The sequence below is a fragment of the Drosophila suzukii genome, chromosome 3 (genome assembly GCF_043229965.1).
Source record: "Drosophila suzukii chromosome 3, CBGP_Dsuzu_IsoJpt1.0, whole genome shotgun sequence".
Classification (NCBI taxonomy): Eukaryota; Metazoa; Arthropoda; class Insecta; order Diptera; family Drosophilidae; genus Drosophila; species Drosophila suzukii.
Genome location: NC_092082.1, coordinates 65,817,929 through 65,842,883, shown reverse-complemented (window position 1 = coordinate 65,842,883; position 24,955 = coordinate 65,817,929). Strand labels below are relative to the sequence as shown.

Here is a 24,955-nt window from a genome sequence, read left to right as displayed (position 1 = left end):
TCACACGTGGCGCACATAAAGCGAAACGAGATGGCCTACAAGATACACATATGGTCTTTAGGGCATTGCCAAATTACTACGCAGAAAATTAACAGGGCCCGGAGTGGCGGACCACATTTTAGTACCGAAATCGTAAAGAATATAAGGTTAAAAGAAAGGAAGCTCTTAAGTTACTGAAATCCTTGAAACAATTATTACAATTTTTTAATTTTTTAGTAAACAAATATATATTGTTTATGTTTCCTAAAAGTTAAACATTTATAAACAAATATCCAGTTTATATTTTTATATATCTAAAATTTTTACCACCAAAGTGTTAATAAAATTAGTTTCGTGTCACTCATGTATGAATGTACAATAACCTGCCAATTTATATAGCAAAATCCCTTAAAATAACACATTTTTCTTATCCTTTTACAAGCACTTTTTCCCAGAAGTAGCCACATTTGTATGCATGAACACCATTTCAGGAATTTAACATTCACATGAAAGAAATTCAGTCTTGTTTCATGGAATGCAGAAGCGAAAACATTTTAAGAGTTACTTCCACTCGGATTAATCTGCCAGAATGAAGACCACGCCTTCGGTTACGTGTGCAAAATTATAACGCCCAATTCGGGGCAATAAACACGTTGCCAGCAATCCTCTGAGGTTTATATTCGCTCTATTATTGTACTTTGCATATTCATATCGCATGTTCAAATTTTCTTCACAAGTAACCAAATGCCTTCCATCAACGTCTGTGCTCTTATCAGTGGCACTTGCGTTACTTCCTGTAGTTATGACACTTTTTCGAAAAGTATTTTCCCCACTCAAAGCCATAATAGAGCCGCAATGCAAACCAATTCCCACGCACATACTCGTCCGGATTTACACTCGAATTTATAGAATGTGTGGGTGGTGTGTTGCCAATGCAGACGGGAAACCCAACCCTTTTCCGACATAAAAATGCCACGTGGATATGAAATACAATCAGCACACACACAGAATGCTCCTGCGATCCCTGCTCTGAAGTTGCTCCTGCTGCAAAGCATTTCCGTTCGGTATATTTACGCTTTTTGCTCTTTTTACCCGCTTGACTGGCTCGTTTGGCCTTCGATTGGGCCAGACCCACCGCTCCCCCGTATTGATACAAAATTGCAGTGGCGAAATGGTTCAGTTGGGTGCAATTTCTGGCATAGTTTGCATAAAAATCCACATGCCAGAGCTCCAACTGAAGTGTCGATGGCACAGAAATTGGCACAAATTAAGAAAAGGACCGACAAAAAGAATATAACAACAAGGGGGATAGACGAATGCGAAAATCTGGAATATTTTGGGTGCCGGAGTTGGACAATTGTTATCTGGAAAATGCAGACCAGGAATGGACCAGCTGAGGTGGAAGTGCTCTGGTAGAAATTCAAATGAACAATCTGCAAGCTGAGCTCAGCTCGGTTTGGAGTAACCTTGAAGCAAATGACAACTGAAAATCCCCAGTTTGCATAGTCATAATATTTGGTGCGCCTTTCACCATTGTGATTCTGGGAATGCGACTGTATAAAATCCCAAGCTCTCTTAATCATTCAGTCTCTTTTCATGGATTGAACTTGATTCAAAGCAGCTGTGGGAAAAATTCAATTGGATTCCTGGCATCCATTCACAAGCTAAGCCGAAAAAATACCGAAAATTGCCAGCTGTCGGTGGATGTGTGTGTTAATTCACTCAACACCTCGGGATCCCATTCATGAGGGACATTATCGTAATCCATTTAAGCTAAGAGTTGACTGCAGCAATCGATGCAATGCCATCAAACACTTTCGAGACCGGATAAAGCCTTGATGGTCTTTAAAGAAGTTTAACTTTGAGACACTTGAAAAAACGTGATAAAAAATTATGAATATGTTGGTGAAATATAAAACACTATGGTTTTGAAATCGCGTTTAAATATAATATAAAGTGTCTAAAAGTATGCAGACATTTTAGAAAAATAGTTTTTAAATATTCTGAGACTTAAAAAAATGTTAACTATCAGTTTTTATTATGCATATAATGTTAATAAAAACAATCATCGGCTTTATTTAAAATTAAGTGCCTTAATTTAAAGTCCAGGTTATATTTGGTAACTAATGATTTTACAAGTGAATGCAAGAAACTAAAATAAAAGGGGTTACTAAAGTATAATTACACCGCTTTAAACTTAAGTTACAAGAGGGTCTTGACTTTTTTTAGTGCATGGAAAGCTCTGCAGCACATGTCCGTGGCTTTTGTGGTCATTCTGGAGTCCTGGCTATCGGCACATGGCCAAGTTTATTGCCCAAGTCTGCACCGCACGGCCACAGCTACGTGAGCTTGTGTTTTCCTCTGACTTCGACAATTTGTGGAAGCTAAAACAGTTGGGGCAGCTCCCGGAAAGTAAGTTGTGCCCATCGATTCGGGGTCTTGGGGCAGGTCCCTTCGTCGTCGAAGTTGTCGCTGCTGCAAAGTTGTCCGCCGTGAAAGAGTGTGATTTATGATTTTCGTATGGAGAGAAGTTTATTTCTGCCCTGTTGTTGCTTCTTATTAGCTCGGCTGGTGCAAAACTGTCACAAGTTGAGCTGCAACTGCGATTAACTCGTTAGACACACAATATGTGCGATTTCTCTCCATATATATTGTATGTTTCGGCACAGATATAGATACATATTCTGGATGCTGGGAGCGGGATGCACAATTTGTCAGTGTGCTGGTGGCAGGAACGAAGATTGATGGTGTCCTTAAGGCTGCATGTAGCTACTTGAACGACACTCACACACGCTTGCAGCGAGTCCTGTGCAGGCAAACCGAACATTTATTATGCCCCAGTTTAGCCCTGTCCCTATCACGGCTATAGTTTTAGTTCTGGCTCGTATTTGTGTTCCAGGCCCTGCTTAAGCCGTCTGCATCTGCTTGCTTTCTATTTAATGAATTTTTAATATGCTTTGCCTTTTATTTTGTCAATTAGAAGCGCTCGACTGGCAGCATGCAAACACACGGTGCCACGGCTGAGGATTATTTGTGGGCCATCAAGGCGTATACTCGATATTGCCACTGGCTTTCCTCTCTTTGTTGCATTTTTAAGACGATTAAATGTATAAAAAATGTAGGAGCGCTGCCCTATTTGATACAAAATATGCTCATGAATATGTTATATATAAGGAGTTAGTCATTTTTGAATATATTACTTAAATTTACATAGTTTACATTTCTGAAAATCTCCTAAGCGAATCAAAAATTACAATCAATAATCAGCTTAGCGAAATATTTGCACAGATTGAAACCTAAAGGAATTTGTTGCTCATTTTAAGGCCAAGTGGGCAATCAGAAACTTAGGTATTTAAATATACAATTTAGACAATAGTTTTGGCAAGCTCGGCCAGAAGTAAATAAAGATCACAGGCTTTGTTTGGCAGGCAAACACATTAGGCTGGGGCAATAGGCAAATAATTTGAATAAATTAACAAGTTGGAAAAGCACACATTGAAATCAATGGGCAGGATTTGGGCAGAGGCTCTATTAAATATGTAAGAAGCCTAAGACCCAGAGACAAAGACCTATGTCTCCGTGTGTGAGAGTGGGTTAAACAAACGCCACCATGACTCTCGGCTTGTTTGCACAAGTAGTTGTTACCTGTTTGTGTTCCAGTGGGTGTGTATGAGTTGTGTGCCTTTGCAGCAAAAGCGATGAGCACATTTGCTCAGTAATTCATGCATAATTCATTGCATTCATTTAACACTCGCTCTGCCTGGCACACATGCTACTCAACCACCACCACTCACTCATTCACTCACTCGTTCATTCCCTCACTTATTTAAGTAAGCTGCCGCACGAGGCTGCAATTCTCAGGCTTAAGCCGAAGCTTAGCTCATTCATTAAAACATTCCGAAATTAACTTTTAAGCTAGGGTATTCCTGCTTCCTGAAGGGTTTTGCCGATCTACAAGGGTCAAAGCACACGATAATATATGTTTTTAAAATTAAATATTTTTTAATTTTAAATTAAGTTAAGATTTGCTTCTTGATTAATATAATCTTAAAAACTTAATTTTTTTAATTTACCATTTAATATTTATAATGAATCTAGTTTAGTACAATGTTAAATATTTAAAATGTTTAAAAATTGTAGGCTAAAGTTAATTTCCGAATAGCTAAGGATAGGTATAAAACATTTCCGATTTACATTTATATTAGCTTCTTAACTTTGCATTCCCCAGAGAAGTCTATGAAATTCCTTGTGCTCCAAACAACTGAATTCGACAACTTACGTCAGCAAAAGTTCTGGCTTGGGTTTTTAAGTTACTGTGCCAATTTGTATTAAGGACAAGAAAGCAAGTAGAAAGTTTTCAAAGACGCACATATACGCGGACAAAACCGACTGTTGCATCATTGTGTTTGTTAGCGGAAAAGCTGACAGTTTGTGGGTGAGAGTGTGCTGGCGTAATTAACATAATTACTATTATTGTGCCGTTGTTGATTTAGTTTTACATATTTAGTTACATGCGCCTTTTTTTCATTTTGTATGCAAATTGTTTTTTAGTTCTCTCTTGTGCACTCCGCCGCGCATACAAATGAACTTCTTTCCACTTTCACCCAAGCGCAGAGAGCCCCACACATGCATTAAATGCTGATAAATAAAAAAATGCATTTAAGTCGGGTTTGTTTCCAAGCGCTTTTTGTGTCGATGCTTTAATGGAAAGGGATACTTTCATTCTGATGGGATAAGCCGCTCAAATGCGTGCAATGAATATGAAATGTATATAAGTCGTAGAAAGAGGGGCTGCTTGAAATGAAATATTTTCACAAAATATGGCATGGTATTAAGGTATTTATTAATGAAATTTGGAAAATAGGTTGAAGAGGAAATGATATAGTTTAAACTATCTCTATACAGTCAACGTCCTTCACTTCCCAACAAAATTTTCGGAAATTATAATACTAGCATTATATTCAATATCATTACTCTTATCAACAAAATTAAGTACAACAAATTTATTTTTATTTAAATACATGGTAAAGTGGCTTGGCCATAATGACGTTAAGTTTTCAAAATGTGAGCCAAAACCAACATAAGCCAAAACTTGAAAAATTAAGCAATTAAGAAGTAATTAAATTGAAAGCCTGTCATCAATCACCATCGTTACGGGTGTTTCCTTTTGAAGAAGTGACCTACGGTCAAAGTCGACACGAGAGATTTCGAGTAATCGCCATGCAAATTTCGAGCCATTGACATGGTCATTATTCCTGATTAGTCAGGGTCCTGGAAACGGGCTTCGATGAGGATGTTGAGCCTATAGGCTTGTACGCCTCATTGACGTCATGGCGATGCAAACTCGTAAATTTACCGACTCATTAGGCACAAAGCCGCCAAAATTATGTTGGGCTGACGAATTGAATCAAAGGACACAAAACACTATTCAAATGAAGATGCCAGTGCAAATGAAGTAGACGCGCTCGTATTGGCCACAAACGGCACTGGGAGAAAAACAGTGTACATAAACTCATCAATAAGATTACCTTTACTAATTTGGTCAAATTAATTTAAAGTGTATTTTAACTTAGTATTGTTATATAAGAAGCAAGGCCTAATAAACTTTTGTGCCTTTCTACAAATGTATTATTACTTATAATATAAAAATAATACAAAAAGAAGGTATACGGGTATTTAAATCAATTTTAAATGTAGTTGCTAGTGCCTAAAAGTAGGCAGTGAATAAATGATAGTCTTTTTACTGAATGCCTTTGTTGTACTCCTGAGTTTACAATATATTATTGCATACTTTTAGTCATCCAACATGACAGTTTTTGGAATTTCTGGTTTAAATTCATCCGTTGAAAATAAACCAATTCTAATTCTAAAATCATTTTTCCCTGAGTGTACGCACTAAAAGGCATTAGTCGGCATTACGGCTGTTTATAATGGTCCGCCTATCGCTCATGCCCTGGTTGGTGGGCCTAAATAATTCAATTGGTCGCGGAGTACTCACCGACGATGGCGCAAACAATCGAGCAGGACATCATCGTCCTCCGCCTCCACGTGCTCGTTGAGCGGACAGTCGAGGGCATGGGCTATTTGCATGGTCAGTTGCAGCGACTGATTGCTGGCGGCCCAGTCGGACATCGCGGATCCGGACATCAGGATGGCCCGGTGGAAGAGGCCTGCGGTGACAGGACACACAATAAGCCTCCGCAATATGTTCTCATCGAATTATGTCAGTTGTAATCCACCAGCGACTCACCTGAGGCCACCGGCGATACCATTAGGTAATTGACACACGCCGCTCCGGTACTGTGTCCCATCAGAGTGACACGTCCGTTGTCGCCGCCGAAGGCTTCGATGTTCTCCTTGATCCAGTGTAACGCCGCAATCTGATCGAGCAGCGCGTAATTCGCTATGTTATGCGCATCAATGCTGGGCCTCAGGAATCCTTTAAGCGGATAGCACAAAAACGGATTAGATTGGAGGGAATATACATAAAAGAGACGAGCATACCCAACACCCCCAGGCGGTAGTTGACGGTGACGACAATCACCTCTCCGTAACTGGACAACACGGAACCATCGTACGGATTGCCGCTGTTCCACTCGAAGGACTCCCCATGCAGATAGACCAGAACTGCATACTTCTTGGGAGTGCTCTGGGGTTCTGCAATTTGTAAGATTAAGCTATATGATAATCGTGCTAATACTCAAGAGTGCCCAGATGGGTTAACAATTTATTGATGACATTTTAATAATTTGTCCTTTATTATCTAGCATACTTATGAGTAAAATGACAAAATGATATAAATTTTCATATTGACTAATAACAATATTAGGAAATATTATTATCACAAATTTCAAAATTATGAAATATAATACAAACTCACAATTCAACCACTGTATTTTACAATAAAGAACATAAAGGACATTAAAAGCCGAATGAAGAATGGAAATATTAAACTACGTGAATCAATTGGAGAATTAATGCATTTGTTTTTACACACACATGATTCAAAATAAAGCCTTTACAGATGCTGGCTTTTTATATAAATTTAATAATTAGCAATTAATTTGCATAAAAATAACCTAAATAAATCGAAGTGATTGTTCGACTTTAAATATAACCGCTTATTTATTTTCCACATTTATGCGACTTTATTTCAGTGAATGACAATGTGTCTCCTGATAAATACAATATATGACAATGCAAAAATTGCCTTCATTGGCATGACGCCTCTGACAGAATCGCATATTGCGATCTCAAACTCACCTTCGTGTGGCACATATAGATTGAGATACAGACAGTCCTCGCTTTCCGTTCGTAGGTAGGGCAGTAATCGACTGAGGTGTTTATGACGACCGCGGGACATATTCTCGCTGCCGTGGGGCGAAAGATCTGGCAGCTTCTGCGGACACACTGGCGGAAGATGCCGCGCTATCTTTAAGCCCTGCCATGGCAATGGGGCACCTGAAATAATAGACAAGTTTTAAAAAATGGGTAAAAAAATATATAACACTTCGATTTATAAGAACAAAAAGACGATCATATCTTTTTTAAAGACCTGTTAAATCAAAATTTTAGCATAGATTATTATTTATAGTTCCACTATCCACATTATAATCAACAAAAATGATAGAGATCTATCTTAATTCATAAATAAACAAAAACTTTTGAGGCCCAAGTAATACATAAGAATATTATAAGAATAAGAATTTTAAAGTATATTTATATTTGGGTTGGCTAATAATAATGATTATAAATTGAACTATAAACCCAAACGAGGTAATTGGTATTAGGCAACCGTGCTACTTAGAACTGTCTACAATTTTTCCAACTAGCTCCCTAACACGATTTTTCCCATTTTCGAGTCAAATTCCTTCCGCACCTTATACAAATCCTCGAAAGTTCCATATTTCCCTGCAGATAACTGACAAAGAGGGCATACCAAATGACATCCTAACCCATTGTGGCCAAACACATTTCGCTATTTCCTCTCACTGTTTCGCAGTCATTCGATTGCTTTCGAAGCGCTGTGGCCAAAAAGTCAATTCCGTATTTATGTAACACGGTCAACAGGCACTTGAAAACGCCATAAACAAGCAAGCACACACCCTGCCTTCACGCCCCAGAGCTCGGACTTCCTGCACACAAGTGCCATCGGAGGCCAAAGGACACTCGGAGCTCGGTGCTCGGTACTCGGTATTTGGTCCTGTCCGGGTCCGATTCGTGGCCAAGTTGACTGCGGTTACGCTTTGGTGTTGCAGTTAACGTCAAACCGTGCTCGCAGATGCGGAGAATCGTCGGTGAATGGCCAACCACGATTTGGTCAAGTTAGTTCGGATTCTGGTCACTGCTTCCAAATCCCAAATCTCAAATCCATGCGGTTAGGAGAAGGACGCAGAAGGACGACCCACCCGCACAGATGCCAATCCGTCTCGGTGGAGAGTCGGCAAATCCCTTACAAGTTTTGACACCACATTGTTACGGCTTCAGATTGTTTTGCGGTTATTTAGAAGCGATCGATATGCAAATGGGAGGTTTAGGCAAATTAAGTGGCTCCAATCACGCAGCCTGATTGAAAATATTATTCCGAATTCGAACATGCTTTGAGTGGGCTCAACCAGTTCAATAACAATATTAACACAAGGGAGGGCTGGCAATAATTAGTAAACGCCCAATAAATAATACATGGAAATAAAATGGTACAATGAATGTATTAATATGTTAATGTAATACATTTTACAAAACTAATACTAACGTAGGAGGTGTAGTGCTAGATACGAGGCCTTCAGCTACGTTTTTATTATTTTTAATAATATATAACTTTCCCTTTCTCTAATTCCTACACTGATAATAAAAGGAAGTAAATCCAAGGATTTCTTGTTGAGTATAAATATTTTTGGTTTTTTTTTCATCTTTACGGCTTATGAAAATATTTAACATAAAATAATAGTTAATTTAAGCAATTTACAAAATTTAATGATCTAAAATATTGAACGTAAATATGACTTACAAAAAAATAATATTTTTTACCTTAAGCTAAATACCTCAAAATTGGATCACACAATTTATTATGTTTTGTATTAAACATTATGTTTTCGTATTTAGATCAAATATTTAATACGATATTTTGGTTTCAGTATGCAGATACTTTTTTTGCTATTCCATTTTTCTATCAGTGCTAACCATTTACTATTGAATATTTACCTTTATTTTTTGTCAATAAGTGAGATACTAAAAGCATATTTATAAATATAAAAGAATAAACTAGTAAACAAGTGGGTATATTGCATACTTCAAATAAACAGCTGTTTTTTGTGCAACATTTCAATTTCAACAAGTTTATTCGTCAGAAAGGGTGAGGATTAGATCCCCCAAATCAATGCCAATTTCAATTTCGTTGCCAGCTCGACGCCCCAAAAAATATGCAACATTTACACTTTGACACATTCGTGGCGGGCAAATTTCATTTTGTCGCGTTATTGAGCCCATAAAAATACGAAGAAAAGAGCAAACCCCAAGCGTGGATCCAATATGCGGGTGCGACATTATTTGCATTTTGTTATTAATAAATTTCGCAACAGGCGAAAGGAAGAGCTGCCAGTCTGCGATCTCGGAAAACTCCAGCGGAAATGGGAAACACAGAGCGGAATCGAAAGCGATGTGTATTTGTTTGGTCGCTGCGCACAAACAAAATCTATCACACAAACGTACAGGACTCTGTTTGCATACGGGTTTGAATGTCCTCCGCTTTGACAGGCTCCCTACACATTACGCATACGCAACGTGAGCATATTTGCATTGGCTTATATTTGCGGGGCGAATTTCAAGGCAAGTTGTATCAGCGACAGCATGTTTGCAGTGGCACCCTCACAACAACTTCCCCCGACAAATATGTCGCTGCCACCCGTCTAAAGTTGTTGCTGCTGTTGATGTTGCTGCGGTGCTGCGATATGTTGCTGCTGTGTCGCCGCCGTCCGTTCGGATTGAGTGCACGGCACTCAAGTGCTCAATAAACTCAGCGCGACAAACGGCGAAGTGCAAACTGGCAACTGGAAACTGCCACTGGAAACTGCAACTGAACACTGCAAAAGCAGCCCATCTGACACGCAAATCGCAAATCGCGGCCAACACTTTCGACTGCCTCTGGGGCGTGTTAATTTATTGTCTTTACGTAATGCAATTCAAAGGCACGAAGGCACGCTGGACCTACACTGAACAAACTGAGTCGTAGTTTCCACGTGAAAATAAGTAAAAGGTAAACAAATAAAATAGGTACAATGATACTATCAGCTTATAATCAGATTTATTCTAAAGTGTAAGTTACAACAATAACCTTGTCAGTAAGGGAAAAAACGAAGCATTTTAGAGCTTATGTAAACATTGAGATGGGCACTACCCATTTTAAATTGATTCGGGTTGAGCTAACAACCTTTACACTTGTTTTTTTTTTCTCATTAAAATATTTAAAAATTTTCAAAAAAATTTATTTTCACATATTATATCATATCCAAGTCTATAAGAATTTAATTTCAGTAGATATTAACCCTCATATGCTGTCAACTTTAAATAATCGATTAGTTTAGTCCTTATAGCTATCTGTCAAAAATAAGTTAATGACCAGATAAACTTGTCGTAAATGCAAATCGGTTTTGTCGACTCCTGCAATTTATCTAAACGATAAACATTTGCAGAGTACTCGTAATCACTGAATTGAGAATTGAGAAAAGCGCCAGAACTGGAATGCTTTGATTATTGAATCAACTGCTTAGGTTTTATTTATGCTCAAGGTTACCCAAATTCAACTTTATCAGTCCGAGAAATGTTAAAAAACTACAGGTTTTGAGCACTGCTAATAAATATTGAAATGTGAAAATTTATTAACAAAAAATTAGGAAAATCAAATTTAATTTAATTAACTTACACGTGAATGTTAGAGAATATAAATTTTATATAAAAGTTCATTTCCAGAATGAAATACGGATTTTTGAACCCAGGAATATTATTTATTTATCTAATATATATATTATTAAATTCTTTGTAAAAACATTTTTTGCAGTGCACACCAATGGGAACCGGACAGCCAAGTGGCAAGGAGGAAGTTGTGGTGCCAACAGCTGAAGCTGAGGCCTGTTTATGCCCCGAACAATAGGAGCAGAGACTTAAAGTTTTGCAAAGTGCTGGCAGCTCGGCGGCCACAAATCTCACAGGCCAGTTGGCAGCAGCAACGTAAATCATGTTTTGATAAACAAACTTAAAATACGTATAATACCAGCAATTTTCACTCTTAATTAAACAAGAAAAAAATTCATGTACAAAGTCCGAAACATAATCGCACAGCATATGGCCAAATGAATGGGCAAACTGGGGGGAGAGCTCGGATTTACATTGCAATCCTTGTAAAAACAAGCTGCAATAATAATAGCCATTTGAGACAGGAAGCACACACACAGAGGGACGTGCTCTCAGGACCAACATCCTGCCAGATCGGTGTTAGAGAGGGCACATGTCAAGTCCTGAAAGCCTAATGCCGGGCCGGCTTCAACGATAATTGCTTAAATTGCAGGCTAAATTCTAAGTGCCCCACAACGCTCCCAGGACCAACGGAGGTTTCCGAAATGGACAGCAGGAGAAATGCGGCGGCATGTGTCGGCTGTTCAAGGAGTGTTCGCCCCGCCCCCAAGGACCCCGTCTCCCATTCGAGTCCTGGGGTTGGGGTTTTGGGGTTTCGAGGTTTTCGGGTTTGCCTGTTGGTGCTGCAAAGTGGCAATTTGCCATCATATTTGCGGTCACAAATAGTGCTGGCTGCCTGCGGCGGGAAAGGTACAAGGAAATAAATAGCTAGGATTTCCCAGCTTATTGAGATCCCGAATGAATTATACAAATTGCTATTCTCAATCATATATCTATAGTAATTTTAATTAAAATATTTTCAACAGTTTAAGTATCACGTTTTTAGCCACTTTACGAGTTAATGGACATAAAAGCGATGCAAATAAACTACAATGGCCTTTTGTTGTTGATAAACATTGTTTATTTTAAAACAAACATGCGGCTATCAATATCAAAATAAACACATGTTTACTCGCTTTAAGCCCTGAGGATTTGCATTCTTTCGTTTTTGTTGATACTGTTAATGATTTTTAAATGATGATTGCGCCGTGAGAACTTGATTGTTTATAGAAAAAAATTGCAATTTCATTGAATTGTAATTATTTTTTTTTAGAAAAATGTTGCATAACAGGGGTTTAACTCATTTGAGCTCATTTGTATTTAGTTGATTTAAATATCTACTTTGCCGGTCAGCTTAGCTTGAAAGCGGATACAAATTAAAGATTCCGCTGTCATAAATATATTTATTTATGTGTTTTTATTCAGAATGTATCTGTTTCCGGTCTTGCAGAGTTAGGATGAAAATTGGCTCTTTTTCGGACGTCCTTGGCGCAAACAAAACCAGTTGGCTTAGAAACTGAATTTACAAATTTGCTCAGAAAAGTATATCTATATAATGGCGGAGTCTCAGAAATCTCTTTAATCAAAATTCAGGTGAAAGTCCTTTGTAAATAAAGTTTTACCCTAAATTTCGCCCAAGGAGACTTCTGTGTCACCCCCGTAATTCTGTCTTTCCGTTTTGAGGCTAAAAATTGGCTTTATATAACACCATTTTTTTGTTGGAGAGAAGTTTAAGATTTTTTTTAAATTTTAAAGAGGTTTTTAGTCTTTTTAAATGGTAGTACAATTTAGATTAGTTGTTTTATGCAAAGAACCATATATTTGTATCTTTAAACAATCCGCTTCTAGGTTTCTAAGAGTTAAAATTTAAAATTTAAATTAAATTCAATAGGAAGAACGGAGGTGAAACTGCTAACTACTGTTGGTTTTGAACAAAACAAATTATAGTTTTTAAATTGTGTGGAACTTTAAACTAATCAATATTTGTTAATACATATGCTAGTTAACTGAACTGAATTTTTCCAGTCAAATATCTCTTTTTTGGTTAACATGAAACATGTTACTAGCTCTTGAGCTATTTTTATACAAAAGGCTGTCACAAAAAGACCCCCTCGATACCATCCTGAATAAATTGGCTCCAAAACTGACAGTTTAATATACACTCACCTGGTGGCATGAAGCGGCGGCCGTCGGTGGGCGCCTCCGCATAGGGCAGTCCCAGGAACTGGTCCACCTGGCGCAGTCCGCTGGTCACCTGGAAGCGACGTGTGATGCCCATGAGGCGACCCTGCTTCACCTGGATCTCCTGGGTGTACTGCAGCTTATCGGGGACCACATGTCGCCGCCCCGGGTGATGAGTGGTTGTCGCCTCGTCGCGGCTTTTATCGGTGGCCAAAAACGCGGCCGACGGGCTGTCAGTGCCATTGGTTTGGGTTTGGGATTGGATGGGGGCTCCCGGGGTCGGGGTCGGGGTCGTTCCATCCTCCGAAGCGAAAAGCCTGGCCAGGCTCTGCCTGAAATGCAGCTCCAAAGTGGGCGGCGGGGCCTTGGCACGTCGCACTGCCTGATGGCCAATTGATCTGCCCGGATCCGGCTGAATTGTCGTCGTGATGTCCCCGATAACCCGTGTTTGCTTTGAGGTTTCCCGCAATTTCATTGCGTTTTCCAGTTCATTTCCTTTGTGCAGCTGCTTTTCGGCGGCCACGCCCCACGAGCGAACGTGGCTCAATTGCAAGTGATTGCCGCCGACTGTGAGCAGAAATAGCCAAAATGCTGCCAAACGAAACTTCATGGCTCTGCTTTTCCGCCCCGGGACTTTTCCGCTGCCCTCCGCTGTTTTCGATATTAATTTTGGCCCTACACTCCCTGCTCCGGCGAAAGTTTTCACATTCCGCTCGTGTTTGTCTTTCCTGTTTGGTTAATTGTTCTTTTCGCCGGCTTTTCGCTGTTTTCCCTCTTTGTTGTGTCCAACCGAATGGCTCACATTTTCCGCACTCCGTATTTACATGGATTCCCTTTGAGCGCCTTAAATAGTTTCGACACTTTATTTACTTGCAGTATTTAGCATGCTTCTTTGTCCGGCTCCCTCGTATTTAATTTCATTTCCAGCAAAAGTTTTGCCTGCTTTTGTACGCCTGAACATTGTTTGCGAAAAGAAAAACACCAAGAAAAGGTCGGTGAGAAACACTGAATAAATTGAAGCCGCTCGGCAGTTTCATTATTCTTTAACTTTGGTTTCACAAGTTTACATATATACAGGAACCCATATTCAGTGACAGTTTTTTTGGATATATTAAGGCCGCTTTTAGGGAGTCGAAGCCTAAACAACTTGTACTGGTTGCCAAAAATAGCTCTTAAAGTAAATTACGAATTTAAAAGAAATTTGTAAGACGACATGGCATTCTGCTGAAGTCAAATAGTAATATTTCTGGAAAAACTTGATGGAATTTGAAGAAGAACTTATGAAGGCCCCCTTAAAGTCAATTCAAATCTAAAATTAATAGCCCGTTCTGATTGAGTCATCGTTCAGTTCTCAGTGGCACTGCATTTTCCAATTGACATGCCCTCTCGTGTGTGGCAGACAATCAATGTGCTGTTCATTTTCAGAATTTCAAATATTATTTTAGGACTTTCGATGGAATGGTAGCAGTCATTTATTTATAGTGGTCCATTAGTTATGAATGCCTTTGGACTTTGGACTTTGTCAAATCGATTCGATCGAAGGGAAGTGAATGGAAATGAAATGAAAGGAAGTCCGACACTTCATTCGAATGCTTTTCACGTTAAATGTGATAAGAAGTTGCCATTAAACCGAATATTGTATACAAATATGGGGCGTTGAACAAGCGCCGTCATTCAAGTCCTGACATATGGAAAATGAGCTCCGAAGGCTTTTCAGAATTTAGTGCCGTGTAGTTTCACATTTGCGTAACGTAAACAAAGAGCATTCAGAAATAAATGGTATGGAAAAGCCAGTCCGCAACGAAAGATTTCCCATGACGATTAATCATAAAAGCCGAAATACCAATGAAAATTCAATTAGGTTCCTCTGTTTCTTTTCCATCTCGATTTATGTCGACAGAGCAGCGAAGTGAGCTAATTTCGCTATAAAACTAAAACAAACGCAAAATCTAAAAATGAAAAGGAATTCAAATGTTTTTTTACGAGCACGCTAAGAAAAGCGCAGTGACGTAGGGAGGGGGTGGCACATGGGCGGCACATGTGTGTGAAAACCCAAAATGTGTGACGAGTGGGGACAGTGTGTGTGCTCGTAAGTATATATCAAAATAATCACAACGCACTGACACACTAAAAGCATTTTCACAATAACAACAAACTAAATGGAACAAGAAAATATAAAAACGTAAAAAAATATTAGAGAAAAGGGCGCATGCCAAAGTGTGAACGCCCTTTGAGTTTGTGGTATAAAATTGGAAAAAAGGAAAAAAAATGACACTTTAAAATTAGGGCTACTTTAATTGGGTTTGTATTTATAAATGTGACTCATTTCAAAACATTTATTATTAAGCAATGACCATGTCATTAAAAAGTTATCAGAAATAAAGAGATTCTTATTTTTCTCAGGCTAAGTAAAAATTCCAGAAGTAAATGTTTATTGAACTTCAAAAATTATTTCTATCTGCCAACTATAGAAGTATTGATAATGTATTTCAACACTTCCTTATTTGAATTTAGGGCATCAGAAATGGTGAACAATATATAAGATAATAAAAAATCTTTTAAAGTGATTTCGTTATTTATGGCATTTTTCCAGATATTTTACTGCCCCTGAGTGAGTTTCTACGGACACGGGTGTTTGCATCACAAACACACATAAATGTCAAGGTACATTTGCTGAGAACATAAAATTGACCTTTGCTAACCGGGAAAACGAGGAGTGAACGGGAAAAGTGGTGTTGAAGTGGAGTTTATCCGAACACTTAGACAGCCCTGGATGAAAACCCCATAAACTCCCATCAACTCGATTGGAAGCTAATTGAGTCAACATAAACGGATGTTGCTTTTTAGCTATCTTGTTGTAGCAGTTGTGCTATTTTTAGAACCACACGAAATAGAAAATCAATGCTATTTCGGTTATGTTTTCTTGGCAATCTGTCGGTTTAACGTATCCACTAAGTGAAAGTAAATTAAGACAGCTGTCGGTGGCCATTAAATGCAAATTCCGAAAAACGAGAGCTGAAAGTGCAGGAGCTACCCATACTCGCCGCTAAAAATGGGACCAATAAAAAGTAAATAGAGGAGAGAGATAGAAACACAGTGGCAATGCAAATTTAAACAAAATGCACAGTGTTAAAAATAAACAGCAAGTGCTTAAAAATAAAAACGAATGGGCAGAAATATTCACGGAATGCCGCTGCATTGTCCGCGCACTCCACGAAATGTCGTCACCAAAGGCAAAAATAAATAAACAGAGGAGTTCGCTAAAACAAAAGAGAAATCACAAGACAAACTTGCCAGTTGGCAGCTGGCGAAAAGGAAAATGCTCCGAACGGAAACAAGATGGCAAAATGGGAAAATCAGCGAGAGTTGCAAAGCGGGAAAAGTGCAATTGGAATTTAAGTAAAGTGATTCGATTTGGATTACTCTGTCGCGAAGTCACTTATTTTCTGCCGGTCCACTTGGCCTGGTCAAAACAATTCGCGGAATGCTTTTCTAGCGCTGACGAAGTCACTCAGTCGAATCGAGCGATTTGTGGGTCAATTGAAGTGTGCTGCCTGCCTGAATAAACTTTAAAGTGGAGCGAAAGGGGATCCTTATCCGCAGACCGCATAATCAATGGCGAAACACTTTCGACATAGTTTCAGAACAGATGTGACACTGTCATAAATTATATTCCGCCAGCGATGTAACAATTCCGGCGAGAGTTCCGCCAGCGCTTTTGTGATGCAAATGCCGACCGAAGGGCCACGCAGCAGGGGTCCCATGGGTTAAGGCCCCTTAACCCACGGAAAACAACATTGTACAACCCACGGACACAAGGCAGAATTTGCATAATTAGCACAGAAATGTCGACGCATCGAAAGCTGTCACTTCTGACAGCCAAATGAAATGGGAACTAGAAAGTACACGCGTGCAACAACAAATTAGTTGCAACTAATTTTAGCTGAATTGCAGAAAAAACAAAAATTTGGAAAGCGGCAAATGCAAAACCGCGACAAAAAGTTCAACAAACCCCAAGCCAAATGCAAGAGATCGTGCCGAATTATTTCGAATTATAGGATTTATTTTTGGTCTCCCTCGCAAAAACACACACAAGTGGGCGGTGGGCATGGCGTACTGCAGCGCAAATTAAGTGAAATGTTTATTTTTAAATAATTCGGTTACTCGAAACACAGGCAAATTATTTAAATTTGTTTACACAATTGTTTGCTGCTCTGAAAAAGGATTTGGTTTGGCATTTAGTTCTAGTAAACTTGTGCAAGCCTTGTACTTAAAGACCCAAATAGCAAATTTGGAATTCGGATCATCCGAGTTGGCATCTAATAAACACCTAGAAAGAAATTCGCTTCGTCGGATAATCTGCGCAAAATATTCTTATTATATTTGCTTGCTATTATTATACTTTGCTTATACATATGTTGAAATGTTTACGAGCGTCACACATCACTGAATTTCGGAATATTTCCTTTTTTCGCACAAGTATGGGGAAATTTAACGAGTTTCACAAGAAGTTTATTCCAGCACTTAATTTAAACGATGAACATTGAACGGAAAAAGTGTGTAATATTTTTTTCACATTTTTACATGTTAAATATTTATATATTTCTGTCGGAGGAGGACATTTTTGCTTATTAATTTAGGCAAATCGACGTTTTTATTTCATGAGAACGCCAATGAAGCACATTAAATATTTTCAATATTTATTTGCACGGTCCATTTGGCCATTGCATTGCCGATAATTATGCGCTTTGTCGATTTTTCAACTTTTGCATTTACCAATTTGCGCACGATTTGTTGTATCTTTGATCTGCCCAAGGATGCGCCAAACAATTTTGGCAGGGACTTTATTTTCGTTTGTCACTTTCTGCGGCTTTGCACAAATAAATCGAAGATGTTTTCGATTATTTTTCATTCAGCAACGATTGCACCACACTTAAAATAAATCACTCTGCAGAGACTTTTCTTTTTCGAACTGATTAACTTCGGTGCCTTCTGCGCGTAAACATTTTCACTTGGGCTCTTGGCACGCGCTCTGTTTTTGTCCCCCTTTGCAGATATTTTCTGGGCGTTATTTTTGGATCACGCGCAAGATTTATATCACTGCTCTTTGGCTGGCATAAGACTTTCCCCACAAGAACCAAAACGAACACGGGTCCGATCCCAACCGACACGATCCGCGTTCCAACTGCAACTGCTCGGGGATAATTCCGGCGGAAGAATTGCTGGGCAGCCCCGGGATCTTTTCTCTTTGACAAGATCTTCTCTTAGTTGAGAGAATTTCACACACGTACCAGAGAATCCCAAATAAGTCATAGTATATTCCGATTTGTTTACTAAATCTTAAGACATTAGCTAAAACCAATGAGATGAGTTTTTCTTGAGGTGTTAGCAATTAATCAAGAGCTAATTACATTTGAAAATTGCAGAGCAGTCTTCTGATTCCCTTTTTTAAGAACTTCAATAGAGTTTACACGGTTTCTGAATTTAATTGTATAATGTATGTTGTATATATGTTGTTACAAAGATTTTTTTTTAAATATTTATTTATAAGATAGTATTTGCTATTTATCTTTGAATATTTCTTTGGCAGAAATGAAAGTCAGTTCTTATTACCAGATGTTATCGTTTGTATGTTGTTAAACGGTGATGCACTAGGAGCAGTTATTTGGAAAGGTATAAGGATAATTTGCGGAAATTGGCAATTTATATATTTGCGATTACATATCCCTTCATATAGTATTCCTTTAACTTCCTGCGATTTCCATATCTCATTTGGAAGATATTTCCGCTGCTTCCGCTCGGTGAATACTTAAATAAACATCTTCTGATGCCGAGAGGACAGATTTCTCATTTCTCTTATCACAGACTTCCTGCCGCAAATCTATCTCTAAGTCTAAGTGCACAGACGGCAGCCAAGTTAAAGTCTTATATCAGCTTGGCTCTTAGCCAAAAAGAAAGGCAAGGTAAATGCAAAAAAGTGAACTCCCCAAAAGAGACAAAGCTAAACTCCTGCCTAGGTATACCTCTATTTGCCAAGCCTTTTTGCATCGCAGCACGCTGCAGCTAAGTGACTTGTTTGACTTCTTCATTGTGCCTTCACTTCATCGCCAATTTGGCAGGGGCGGTGGAAAAAAGAGGTCATTTAAGTTGATTGGTAGAGTCAGGTAATAAGGTTTTAAGGAAAGTACACAGGACAAAATAAAATGTCAATAGGTCAACTAGATATGCAACATTTATACCCTCTAAACTATTTCATAATATTTATTATGGTTTGTATATGTACCTTTATTTAGTGACTTCTTGTATCGCCTTATAAAAATGTTATATATCAATGGATCTCTTGCTTGACTAATCTCACTTCTATTAAAACCTCAATAGAGACCTACAAGCTATACAACCCCTTCACCTTGTATCACCAGATTTTCAGAGTGTCAGGTAGGGTCTATGTTTTCAGACCAATTTTCGCACCTTTCACGACCCTTTCAGTATGTACAGAAAAAAAAGAGGAAAATGGCTGACAGCTTTGTAGACTTCCACGTTTGGCTTCCTCTTTTTGTGCACACACAAAAATCGACCTTTCGGGGAAATTGATTTACCCGGCTGACATTTTCGAAGTAACTCGAGTAGCTAATTTACGACCATCAAAGTGCGCCAATAAATTATGTTTAATTGCTAGTTAATTAAAATCGAAGCCCCGTGCTCGAGACTCAGTACTTGAAATACACACACAGTCGGAGAAAGCGGCATTCTGAACGTCAGCAGGGCATTTAAAAATAAACCAAATTCGACGTCAGAGAGACGCCATCCAATTCCTATATACAAAAAACATAAAACTTCATAAAAAGCAAGGTAATAAAAATTCAAAAAATATCAAGTTAAATTATTTATTTAAATTTCTAGTAGCCTGCAACCAGTGGAGGATGCAGGCACTGGATTTTTCATATCCGACTGGCGATGCCAATTTATATTCAATTTCGGTTCAGCCTCAAACGTTCATAGTTGAACGAGATCTGTTTGCGAGCTGTCAGTTTATCAAAAAATACATTATTCAACTCGAAGAATTTTGGCATGTTTTTTCTCGTATTTTTGTTTGTCATATTTCTCAATAGTTTCATTTAAATAAAATGTGTGTATTTTTTTAGTTGTGTTACTTGTGGCGCTCGAGGTGTCAAATTGCTTGCATAAACTGGCCTAGTTTGCCTACAAATTGAATACTTTTATCAAATTGGGAATAAATTCAAAAATGTAACCAATAATCTTTAATAAATATCCTGTCAGATGCCTTATGGAAAACAGCTCTGTATGCCTTTAAAACCAAAAACACAAGTTTATTAATGGACAGGTCCTTTTTGACTCAATTATTGAATGAATTGTAATTCAATACATAATATTATTTAATTTGCCAACTAAGAGCTTTTCCAGTCGCCTTGGCATTGGTAAATGAAAAGGAAGCTGGCCAAATGTGAATGGAATAACAATACTTCCTCGTTGGCTGTGAAACCTTTTTGGCTTTAGCTGGGCTAGTTTTTCATGCTTAGCATGAGTAAGCTCGTTTTGGCTCATAAGAACTGACGTTTTTATAGCCCAACCGAATTCTCGCTCAATTCCCAGTCACAGTCTCATTTGCCACATTCAGACAGGGTCAGGGATCTGGGGGCCGAATGACTAGCAATTTGCCATCTAATTAACTTCGATTCCTTCGGCAAGGACATTTACATAATTGCATTTCGTGGTGCATAATTCTGCCTGGGCCACGCCCTCTTTTAGTCCTAGATAAGGAAAAATAAGAAAAAATTAAGCCATCGCAATCAGGTTAAAAACGAAAGTTGCCCATGGCGCAGGCGAAAGGATAACTGAAAGAATGGAACTGAAATTAGAAAAGCAAGATGACACAAAAAAGCGAGTGCGAACGTAATTGTGTTTTGCCGCTGCCACTGCAATTGGGTCCTGGTTCTAATTCTGGTTCTGTTCTGGTTCTGGCCATATGGCGGCCACATTACACCGAGTTAAACGAAGGCCGTGGCGAAAAAAAAGGGGGGAAATGTGTCAAGGAAGAGGCAACAGCGCCAAATGAAAGCCAACTCTAATTAAGTCGGCAACGGTCAAGTTGCAGAAACACAAAAAAGAAAGCGAAAGCAGCCTTTTTTCGCTGATGGCCAGAATCAGGAAAAGTTGCAGCAGATAGCGCAGAAAGCATTCCCATAAACGAGGGGCCTCAGCGGATGATTTAACTCAAGAGTGCACCGCGCCAAGCCGACTTATTCGGTGCTAATTATGTGCCTCAAGCCTGGAATTATGAATGCAGTTGGATGCCCCTAAGTTGGCACGAAACGGAAGTATTTACCCAAAAAAAAAGAGCCGACTGAGACAGAGAATCCTGCTCTAGTCTGAACTCAAGTGGTCGAGAATTTGACTTGGGCTGCAAAGTGGAGTGCAAACAAATTATACAAAAATTGCTCAAGAAATGCCCCCCAGAAATGCACTTATCTTTGCCTTGTTGACTCGCCAAAAAAGTTGGTTAAAGCGAAATGCAAAATTCGGCAGAGGTACACAGGAAAAATAGAAAAAGTTTCGCCTCCTCATAAACAGACTTATTATATTGGGTTGCGGGGTTCTCCTTATTCAGTACTTAGGTAAAGCCTCTAGTAAACATTTATATGACACTAAATAGTTTAAAAAAATGTAAAAGAAAATAATCCAATAAGAAATATTCTTATTTTTAAAGAAAAGGTCGAAAGGTAACCGTTTATTTCTTCCAACTTTTCCCCCCAGCGATAAAACCCCAATTTGAATTATTGCAAACTTATTCTCTGTCGCTTCATTTCGGCTGGAATTCCGCTCCGTAAACTTGGCCCGAACTTCTCGCTAATCAGGGGGAATTCCTCTGCCACAGAACCAGTCCCAGAACTAGAATTGAAGTGGTCCAAAGCCAATTGAGCAGAAAACACAGCCAATGGCAACCAGAGCCTCTCATGGGCTTTTGGGGCAGTAAATTTGGCGTAAAACAGGCTATTGATTTTCGAGCTCAGCTAGGCTTACTGGAATTTAACTAAACTTAGCCACGGCGTTAACAGATTTGGCTCTTTGTTGTGGTCTGGGTATTTAAAGTCCCCTGTGCATATGCAAATGAATCAGCCAGTGAATTCCATTCGTTTGCATTTAAATCTCCCCGGAGACTCTTTCATTTCGAATCTGTCTTTCACTCAAGTGAAACTAAATGACACTCGTTTACAATTGTCGCCCTCGAACCGCCCCAAATAAAAAGAGGTGTAAATAAACTTTAAGTAAACGAAAACCGCAAAAAAGGAAACTAAGCGTGGACTAACTCAAAATGAGGAGAGTCCTCGGAAAAATGGGGTCCAGAATGGAGACTCCTCTTCAAGTGGTCAGCCGTGGAAAGTTGGGGAAAAAAGAAACGCTGACTGTCCACTTGTATTAAAGGAAAAACGCCGCAGGCATTTTAAGTGTTGTTAATGCCGATGCGGCGGCGGCACGAAAGTTTCTCCACTGCGCAAATGAAACAAGTTTTTCCCTAGTTTTCCCTTTTTTCGGCAGCCAGCAGCTCACGTTCCTCGCCCGCCCATTTTTATGCATTTATAAAGACCAAGGGACTTCAAACTGAAAAACAAACCGGGGAAGAGTGGAAAAGTTGCGCCACTTTTTGTTAACGCGTGGCTGCTTACGTGTGTCATTTAGCTGAAGTCCCAGGTCCTCCGTAGCCCATCCCCTTATTTTTTGGGTCAGATTCCATTAAAGTGGTGGTCAGTGGTCAGTCCATGTAAATGGCATCCGAGATTCCACACAACTTCCAACTAGAAGCGGATTAAACAATTCCTTTCATCGCCAGCTCGTAACAGCTCAGAAAGCGACAAGGTTTTGCCTTGGGCCACTAGCTTAAATAGTGATATAAAATATACATTACATTTTGCTGAGGGACACACCGCTTTATATTGTATTGGAAATAATGATTTTACAATTAACGTAGATACAACTAAATAACTAACTGTGCGGTTTATTAATTACCTCTTCATCTAATTTTCCAGGGCTATTTTTTATCAGTTTGTAATTCAAAGCCACGATTAATATTATTTTTCAATGACCCTCGAAGAACTACTCTGTCTCTTGAAAGTGAATTAATTGAGATGTCTTTGTCATTTGCATTCAATTAGCCATTTTGTTATGGTTACCCCACTTTACCATCGCGTCCTTGTGATTATTAAACATTTTGCAAGTCAAATTAATTCACGATAGAGCAGAAACCTTTTTGGTGGAATATTAATAAGCTCCGCGATGATTTTTTATTCCCGAGAGGACTGCGATTATTCCATAATTACGGCAAAGGCAGCTGCAGCGGGCGCATTATGAAAATGGCATGAAATTAATTCGTGATATCGAAAAGGGAAATACCGCTGCTCCGCCCGAAAAGTGCGCATCTGGTTCGCATTATAAATATGTCATATCCTGTTTCCTGCAGGCACGCCGAGCAGCTTATCAGCCCCTCGCAACTGCAGTTCCTTCCATGGAGGAGCCTCAAAGGAAGCGCATCTCCCTCGCATCTTACGCGTTCTCAAAGGGGGAAACTCAGGGAAATGGGGAAGCTCAGCAAGTAGCAATTCAACCGAAGGTTTCCTCATTTGCTGAACGAGACTGAGGAGCAGGGAGCGCTGTCTCCATTTCCAGCTCCCTGTGTAAATCGGCACAAAATGCTATAAATTTCCATGCTTATTTGCCATGCAACTCGATATACTCTCATGTGTACTCATTGTGTACTAACTATGGTAATGGATAGATAACTATATTGATTGGGAAACAATATTGAAGGAGAAAATAAAAGGGACAAGGATCGAACAATGCTCAAGAAACCCCTTCGCCAAGAGGCAATCGAGTTAGATTTCTGGAGAGAAAAAACCGCAAAAATCTGAAAAGGAACTTAAGAAGTTGAGAAGAAAAAGATAGAATAAAGTACACAAGAAATAGTACTAAATAGAACAAGAGTCTTAAGTAAGTCTTAAATAACTCTAAAGAAGAAAAGATGTAAAGCAGGGAAATTCTTAACGAGCATTATATTATTTTTCAAAAACCCATGTTTTTGTTTAAAAGAAAACTAACTTGGCTGTTAAATAAAATTATTAATCATGGAACATTTTGTTAAAAATGTAATTTAAAAAAAAATTGTTACTTTACCAAGCTTCAAAATCGTTTTCATAAAACCATCAATAACTCTCTCGTTTCGTATCCTACATATTAATCAGAGTATCTGTATATTTGGAATTTAATAAAATTTTTAAACGTTAGCAATGAACTACCAGATTGTTATACTCAACGAAGGGAGTTCGAAATTCGCCTCTACTGAGTTACTTATATTTTGTATTTTTCTTTTATTTCTGCTCTGTTTGTTGTCTTTTGTGCCTTTTTTACACTTCGGGACTATTGTCGGCTTAATTGTTGTTGTGCCTTTTCCCGGTCCCTCTGCCATTGTTGTTGCCCACATTGTTTCTGCTGTTTTCTGTTGCTGGAGGAGTGGGTGGGAAATGGTGGGAAATGGCTGCCTGTCTGATTGTTGACGTGGCTGAGAAAGCGCACACTTAAGTGCACTTGAGCGTTTTTAATTAAAACGCAATTTTTCAACGAGCAAAACTCGAGCTGGCGAACAACTGGGCAGACAAGTAGTTCCCCGATCCGGAATTTTGCAAAATATTTGGTTAGAAAAGCACAAAGTGTTTGCAAGTAACAGGACCATGCAATATTTTTAAAATGTTTCCAGGGCTCTACATGGCTTGAAGAGGTAAAAGAAATCACAAGAAATCCACATATTTTGTTTTGCATTTATATTGAGGCTACACACATC

General features: G+C 38.9%; 2 protein-coding genes across 5 annotated transcripts in view; one reads left to right on the top strand and one right to left on the bottom strand.

Annotated features, from left to right (window-relative positions):
- Positions 1-18,288, bottom strand: part of Nlg1 (Neuroligin 1) — a 43,714-nt gene extending 25,426 nt beyond the window's left edge. Inside the window, exons 1-6 of one of the 4 annotated variants that reach the window (XM_036819183.3) lie at positions 17,438-18,288; positions 13,093-14,060; positions 7,243-7,440; positions 6,484-6,636; positions 6,230-6,418; positions 5,978-6,149 (exon numbers count right to left, since the gene is read on the bottom strand). In XM_036819183.3, the coding sequence (XP_036675078.3) occupies positions 5,978-6,149; positions 6,230-6,418; positions 6,484-6,636; positions 7,243-7,440; positions 13,093-13,717 (1,337 nt within the window). In that variant the 5' untranslated portion in view covers positions 13,718-14,060; positions 17,438-18,288. The remainder of the gene's footprint in view (positions 1-5,977; positions 6,150-6,229; positions 6,419-6,483; positions 6,637-7,242; positions 7,441-13,092; positions 14,061-17,437) is intronic. The other 3 variants (XM_065865784.2, XM_036819182.3, XM_036819184.3) reach the window with 3 other exon arrangements.
- Rtnl2 overlaps positions 13,277-24,955 on the top strand; it is a 184,042-nt gene continuing 172,363 nt past the window's right edge. The window contains exon 1 of the mRNA XM_017079972.4: positions 13,277-13,286. The gene's annotated coding sequence lies outside the window, so the exon portion shown is untranslated. The remainder of the gene's footprint in view (positions 13,287-24,955) is intronic.